Source organism: Amaranthus tricolor, chromosome 8 (assembly GCF_026212465.1).
Source record: "Amaranthus tricolor cultivar Red isolate AtriRed21 chromosome 8, ASM2621246v1, whole genome shotgun sequence".
NCBI lineage: Eukaryota > Viridiplantae > Streptophyta > Magnoliopsida > Caryophyllales > Amaranthaceae > Amaranthus > Amaranthus tricolor.
Genome location: NC_080054.1, coordinates 7721050 through 7729340, shown reverse-complemented (window position 1 = coordinate 7729340; position 8291 = coordinate 7721050). Strand labels below are relative to the sequence as shown.

The following is an 8291-nucleotide window of genomic DNA, read 5'->3' as shown; positions in this document are numbered from 1 at the left end:
AGATGAGTGATATCCTATTTGATAAGAAACCATTCATTGTTAAACCATGAAAAGTCAATATGTCCTTGGAAAAAGAAGCCCTATCTACCATCCCAATAAGGGTACACTTACCTGCCTTACCGATGGAGTATTGAGGTGAAAGATGCATAAGGAAGATTGCCGGGCTACTACGGAATGTACTTAAAATTGACAACGCAACAAAGAACGAGGATAGACAAATGTATGCTAGAGCCCTCGTGGAAATGGGCATAAGAAAAGGCCTACCGGATGAGGTGTTCTTCACAAATCAATATGATGAACTGGTTAAACAAGCCGTACAATATGACTGGAAACCCCTTTGGTGCCACCAATGTCAACAACTGGGTCATCAATCTGGTGCTTGCAAGCCAAAGAAAACCTTGTACCCAATTCATAACAAACCACCAAGAAGAGAATGGGTGAAGAAAGGAAGCCAAAAAGATCACACCAAAACACAAACCAAACACCGTGACAATAGTGAGACCCGTGAAACCATGGAAATACAACCTCCAGAAGTAAATATCCAATCAGAGAGTCAATGCACCACGATCACTAAACCCAGGGGCGAGCGACATGAGACACTGCAGCAGGGAAAGATGGGTTGGAATGGCCCACATGTTGAATAGAGTGGTCAACTCCCAGTTTCCAATTCTTACACAGTGCTCGCTGATGTTGTTATAGAAAAACCAACCCGACAAAAGAATTCATGATAAGATCCTTCCTATCAAAGCGCTGGGGGCTTACCCCATCCAGGATCATGAATAACATCCTCACCTGGAACGTCAGGGGGTTAAATAAGGCCAATAAGCTAGCTGAAGTGGCTCGTTTTATCGCTAACCACAACATAAGCCTATTTAGCATTCTGGAGACAAAAGTAAAGCGGCAAGGAATTGATGCCCTTTACCGAAGAATCTATCTGTCTTGGTGTATCACGCACAACCTAGCTCTCCACAAGGGAGGTAGGATTATAGTAGCCTGGAGAGCTGAGGAAATGAAATTAGACATACGGTTTGTTAGCAGCCAAATCATCCATTTGATTGTCAACCCTAATGTAGGTGATAGCTTTGATTGCTCCTTTGTTTATGGTGCAACTGACAAGAATGAGAGTGATATCATGATTACTGAGCTGGAGAACATAGGCACAATCGTGACAGGGCCTTTGATAGTCATGGGCAATTTCGACTGCATAGCCAATCTTAATGAGAGAATAGGTCAAAAACCACACCTTCATGAAATAGAACCTCTTTGAAGATGCATGGCGAACTACGACATCCACGACATGAAAAGTACAGAGCGATTTTTTACTTGGTCAAATACGCAAAGAGGAGATGCTAGAGTTTTAAGCAAGATTGATAGAATGTTGGGAAACCCAGCTTGGGAGAACTCGTTTCCCACAACAGAGGTCTGCTTCCTTCCAGAGGGAGACTTCGACCACACACCAATGCTAGTACAATTCCTAGAGCCCCCTAAACGTGCAAAACCTTTTAAATTCGTCAATCACTAGGGAAAACACAGAGAGTTCATGGAAACCATCCGACCAGCATGGCACACTAAATTGCCAGGGAGCCCAAACCACTTTGATCAAAAACTCATATTGATTAAGGAGGTATGTCAAACAAAATTCAAAAAAACAGAAGCAGGGGACTTAGCCAAAGCTGAAGCTGATATTCAAAAAGCCCAGGAGGACCTCCACCTACACCCAGGGGACAAGCACCTAGCCGATGTCGAGTGCTCGAAAACAGAGACCTATAGAAGATTAAAGAGAGAATGGGAAACATGCCTCAGAATGAAAGCCAAACTAAAGTGGCTCACTTTGGGTGATGACAATACCAGATACTTCCACTATTCTCTTCCGCATCACACGAAGTGCAGTACTATAAATGTTCTTCACCTTCAAGATCATACCACTAGCGATCCAAGGGAAATTCAGGAAGCCTTCCAGGAGTACTACCTAGACCTCCTTGGAGGTGAAATGAAGGAGAGAGCGAGAATCAACATGAACGTGATACATAGTGGCGCTGTTCTTAACCAGGACCAACAGAATCTTGTCGATTTGAACTTCACCCAAACGAGATTAAAGATGCCATGTGGAGTATTCCAAAAGACAAAGTGCCAGGTTTGAATGGTTTCAACAGTGGTTTTTACAAGGCTACATGGGAAATTGTTGGTACATATGTTGTGAAAGCAGTTCAGGACTTTTTGCCTATGGCACTCTCCGAAAATCTTGGAATACAACAACTATTACCCTCATTCCAAAGGTTGCCACCCCAAACACCCCAGGTGACTATCGTCCAATCTCTTGTTGCAATGTTATCAATAAGTGTATCTCTAAGCTCATATGCAAGAAACTCCAACATGTACTGGGTTCCATTATAAGCCCCATGCAAGGAGCTTTTATTGAAGGAAAAAGCATTCTCCACAACATCCTCCTATGTCAGGATATAGTCAAGCACTATGGTTGGAAGAACTGCTCCCCTAGTTGCCTCTTGAGATCGACCTCAGGAATGCCTATGATACACTAGATTGGAATTTCCTTCATGAAATGTTAACTGCGCTCAATTTCCCGAGGAAGTTCACAAAGATCGTTATGGCGTGTGTCACTTCTACTCAGTAATCCTTGGTTGTCAATGGCAGCCCCCTACCCACATTCCAAGCAAAAAGAGGAGTTAGACAAGGAGACCCAATGTTCCCCTTACTTTTTGTAATATGTATGAAATACCTACCGAGAACCCTCAACTTGGCCAGCGAAGAACTAGAGTTTAAATTTCACCCAAGATGCAGCAGACTCAAGCTCAACCACCTAGCTTTTGCAGATGACCTTATGATGTTCTGTAAGGGTGACCTTCAATCCATCAGCATCCTAATCAAGACAGTCGACTACTTCTCCTCATGCTTCGGCCTCAAAGCAAACAGTTCCAAATCAGATATTTACCTTGCAGGAGTCAGCAACGAGTTCAGAGATTAGGCTGAGCAAACCATAGACTACAGCTTTGAGAGCCTTCTAGTTAAGAATCTTGGGATGCCTCTCACCTCAAAAAAGTACTCAGCCACAGACTGTGAGTATTTGGTAGATAAGATGACAGCTCGGATCAGAGTCTGGTATGCAAAAAACCTTTCTTACACTGCTCGCTTCCAGCTAGTGAACTCCGTCCTGATGAGTATAACTAATTACTGGTGTCAAGCTGTCATCCTTCTCAAAAAGGTCATCCGACAGGTGAATGCAATATGCAGATCCTTCCTTTAGTCTGGTTCCACAGAGTCCAAGAACTCTGGGAATATCAGCTGGGAGAAAGTGTGCAAGTCAAAGAAAGAAGGGGGGCTTGAAATCCGAGATCTGGAGTCCTGGAACCTAGCTGCTATGGGTAAAAGTCGCTTGGCACATCAGCACCCTCCACGAGTCCCTCTGGGTGAAATGGATCCATAGAGTGTACATAAAAGGAGGCAACTGGATACTGTTCAACCCCCCGTCACCTCCAGTTGGGTCGTCAAGAAGCTATGCAAGATCAAGGACAAGCTATTGAGGTGAATGAACACACTGACATACTCTATCACAAAAGTCTACAACAACATCAGGGGTGAAGGTAATAGAGTCGGGTGGAACCACATTGTTTGGAACAGGTTAACCACCCCAGAAGCAGGTTCATAGCCTGATTGGCTTTCACAACCGACTGCAAACAAAACATCACCTAAAACTTGCTGGGATCGCCGATTGTAACACATGCCCGATCTGCGAATTGGAGAGTGAAACAGTGAACCATATCTTCTTCCAATGCCGCTTTAGTCAAGAATGTGTAGCTTATTTAAAGGACCGGTATGAGACCAACAACAAAATTGAGACTCTGGATGATACCCTCTAGAGGAACCAACTAGGACGCCACAAGAGGAAACAATTTGAGGTCAATCTTTGCAACCTCATCTATGCAACATGGAGCTCCAGAAATGAAGTCGTGTGGAGCCACAAAGTACCAATGGTTAAACTGGTGGTGAACAACGTCAAAGACGACTCGGAGACCAAATTCAAATTCCTAGCGTCCTTGAGATCTAATTCAGCGTGAAGCACACCTACAGCTTCAATTAGTCTCCCTTTTGGTGTTTTTTGTATTCTCGGATACGTCTTCAGCTCTTAAGTCCGGAGCTTATCTTCATGATAGCTGCTGTCTTAGCCCTCAACCACTATACCTTAGTTTTAAGGTGCATATGAGTCAGATTATTTTTGACTCTTTTGTTTTTATCTTGTCAAGTTGGACATTTCCTTCTAACATAAATAGCTTCGTTTATTAGCTTCGCCTTTATGTATAGCTTTTTGAGGTTTCCCGCTTACCTCTCTTGCACATGAAGAGTGACACTTTGAAACCCTTCCTAGAAGGTGTGCTCTGTGTTCACATTGTGCAAACATAGGAAGATAAGTTGAAAACCTAAGGGTATTTGTTCCCTTATATCCTATTTTTCTGTTTGGGTGATAAAAATCATTTCCTAAACAATAATAATAATAATAATAATAATAATAATAATAATAATAATAATAATAATAATAATAATAATAATAATAATAATAATAATAATAATAATCATAACAATAACAATAACAATAATAATAATAATAATAATAATAATAATAATAATAATAATAATAATAATAATAATTGTCTTTGAAACCGTTTCTCCCTCTTGATTCTCTCTCTAAGTCTTTTCACTCTTGGTTTATAGTAGAGGTGTTCATGGGCGGGCTTGGGCGGGTAGCGGACCGGGTATTTGCTATAAAATCTACCCGTGGACAAAAATATACAAAACCGCGCCCGCATTTGAGGGCATTATTTTTTGTCGCTACCCGCCCATTTTTAAAGCGGGCGGTACCCGCGGGTAGGCGGGTATTTATTACATAAATATCAAAAATATAATTGAAAATATAAAGTTGGGTTTTGATGATAATTAAAATACAATAAAATGTCCAAAATACTCCAAATAAATAAAAAGTCTCAAAATACTTGAATTACTTGTATATAAAAATACATAAAAATTTTCAAAAAACTTGGTCAATGGTAACACAATCGTCATCTTCATCCTCCTCTTCATCTTCTTCTAAACATGGCTCGCCATAATTAAACATATTCGATGTACCTTGAGAGAGTAATAATAATAATAATAATAATAATAATAATAATAATAATAATAATAATAATAATAATAATAATAATAATAATAATAATAATAATAATAATAATAATAACAATATTTAAAATATATTCAACTTTTAATAATAAAGAATAAGAAAATGTAATTACCGAATTTAAGGTTTTTTGAACGCAACCAATCTTCATAGCAAGCTAGCACCTCAATTGTCTTTTGTCCTAAAGATGCTCTCCAAGGATTTATCAACTTTGTTCCCATACTAAAACCGGATTCCGAAGGAACAGTATAAATAGGCATAGCTAAAATATCACGATCCAAACATGCAAGGTGTGGATATCTATCCACTCTCGTACTCCAATATGCTAAAACATCAAATTTTGATGAGAAGTCAAGAGTTTTCTCCTCCAAATACAACTCTAATTCTGTTTTTTCATCATCTACCTTCCTCTTTTTACTTAGGAACACTTTGTAATCTAGATCCTCTTCCATTTGAGTTTGATCTGTCACACAACTTACTACTGTTGGAAAGTCAGCAGTGCCACTAGTGCCCAAATTAAGGGAACTTGCAGCACAAATCTGATCTCTATATTCATCAAATAAACAAAATAAAGTGCTCTTTACAAGCTCAACTTTCTCCCTAGCATACGATTCCCCGTACAACTTCTGATAACAATATTCAACTCTATCTAACTTAAATCGAGGATCCAAAACTGCAGCTAATGATAATATAACATTACAATCAGACCAATACTTGTCAAATTTTGTTTTCATATCCTTAATCATAGCAGCTAAGCCACAACTAGAATTGTCACCATCCATTATTTCTATCAATTTTCTATGAATCTTCCACACACCATCAAAATACAGATTTGAAGTAGGAGGGTTAGAAGCTGAAAATGAATTTGTCACATCATAAAAGATTTTCAAGAACCCATGTAACTCTATAACTTTATCCCATTCATCCTTTGAAAGAGCAAACACACTAAGGTCCTTATCCCGACTAACTACATGATCAATGACATCTCTAAAAAATATATAACGATCAAGCATAAGAAATGTTGAGTTCCACCTGATGTTGTTATCCCCACGTAACTTTCTTTTTGTCTTAATACCAAAACTTGTTTCGGCAACACTGTAAAATTTTTTCTTCTTAGGAATTGAGTGCTTATAGTGTTTAACAACCTTTTTAATCTTTGCCACAACGCCATCTATGGATTTTAATCCAGCTTGCACAACAAGATTAATAATATGACAACCACACCTCAAATGAAAGAACTGACCATCAAAATACAAGCCATTTTTTCTATCAAGATGATTTTTCAAAAAAGTAATCATACAATCATTATAAGTTGCATTATCAACAGTGAAACTAAGAACCTTATGGTCAATTTTCCATTCACTTAAGCACAAAGCTACCTCATCAGCTAAAGAAATTCCATCAAATGGAGGTGTTAATGCCCCAAACTTAATTATTCTTTTTTGCAATTTCCAATTAGCATCAACCCAATGTGCAGTAATACACATATACTCGTCATCTGTGTGTTCACTTTTCCAATTATCTGTTGTGAGGCAAATTCTACCAGGAGCTTTTTTCAATTCATCCTTAACAATCACTTTTTCTTCATTATAATGCCTAAAGATATCTCTCTTCAAAGTATGTCTACTAATGCATGAAAATTGAGGACACATTTGAGAAACCATGTATTTAAAACCAGGTTCCTCACAAGTAGAAAAAGAATGAGCTCCCGCAACAATAAAAACATGAATGCCTTTACGTACTTCCTCATAATTAATGATTGGATTTTTCAAAGAAATATTACTATCACCACTTAATGGAGAACGACCAAGCAATAAATTCTTAAGGTCACGATTCATTCTTTTAGGACATTTATCGATATGTCTTTTAAGATGTGATGTACCACTATTATGACTAGCATTGAACTTTAAATCACAATATTTACAAGTAGCTTGAACACTCCCATCTATTAGAGTATCTCTTTTCATATGTTGCCAAACAAGTGATTTTAATTTTCTACCCTGATTGTTGATGGCTTGTACATTGTCCTCGTTTGAAATTGAGTCTTCCTCACGATTGTTAGCCGTTGAATCCAAGTCAATAGGAGAGTAAGAAGAACATGATGGTGATGCCATATGTTTTACACTTTTACTCTGTAGTCTGTACAAAAATCATTTTCAGAACAAAATTACAGAACATGAAATAACAAAAATACTAGATCAACATGAAAAAAATTTCTGTATAAAGAGAACATGAAAAACCCCAAATACTAGATCAAAAAAATTACAGGAATTACTCAAAAATAACAAAAATAACAAAAAAAATTAAAAATTTCTGCTACATCATCAAAGAAACGAAAATCAGAAAAGAGGCGGCCAAAAATTCTGCTACATCAACATTCAACAGAAATAAAAATCAGAAATTACATAAAAAAAATTCTGCTACATCAAAACTCAAAAGGGTAACTTAAATTTACAAGAAAATAAGAATTACAATCAAGAAAAACAAAAGGAATTACATGAATTTACAAGAAAAAGAAAAACAAAAACAAAAATCAGAAACACTACCTGAGACAGCCGCATGTTCTGAAATCTGAAGGACTACCGCAGCAGGCGCCAATCGCCGGGAAGCTTTAATGGAAATTGGAGAATGGAGAATGGAGAATGAAACTGTGAAGAAATGAAGACGGCAGGAAACTGAAGTGAAAATGAAAAGCAGGTTTTGAAATTTTAGGGTTACAAAACATTAAAAGAGGCAGTCTTACTTCCTTTTTTATTTTTTTCTTTTTATTTTTATTTTTTCTTTTTGGGTAACTTAAAAATTTAATTGATTATTAAATATTTAATATATATTAAAGTAAGCGGGCGGACGGATATACCCGCGGGCATTTTTTAAGTGTCGCTACCCGCCCATTTAGCTTGGCGGGCGGGTATTACCCGCCCAAACTTAAATTTTTTTTAAAAACCGCTGTCCATGCCCACCCGTTTTTCAAGCCGGGCATACCGGGCCTGGCGGGTAGCCCGCCCATGAACAGCTCTAGTTTATAGCTTGCTACCACCAGCCATGGTAAGGGGAAGGGACGCCCTAGGAAACATGTGGTCTAGAAACGTGTGCCTTCTTCTTCAGC

General features: G+C 38.2%; 1 protein-coding gene across 1 annotated transcript; it reads right to left on the bottom strand.

Moving 5' to 3' along the window:
• Window positions 1–3934: 3934 nt before the first annotated feature.
• On the bottom strand, window positions 3935–7746 carry LOC130821474 (zinc finger BED domain-containing protein RICESLEEPER 1-like). Its single transcript, XM_057687261.1, has 5 exons — window positions 7683–7746; window positions 7506–7551; window positions 5350–7324; window positions 4340–4391; window positions 3935–4140 (listed from the first exon to the last, which is right to left on the bottom strand). The coding sequence occupies exons 1-5, from the start codon at window positions 7744–7746 to the stop codon at window positions 3935–3937; spliced, it is 2343 nt and encodes a 780-aa protein (XP_057543244.1).
• Between the last annotated feature and the right edge of the window lie 545 nt (window positions 7747–8291).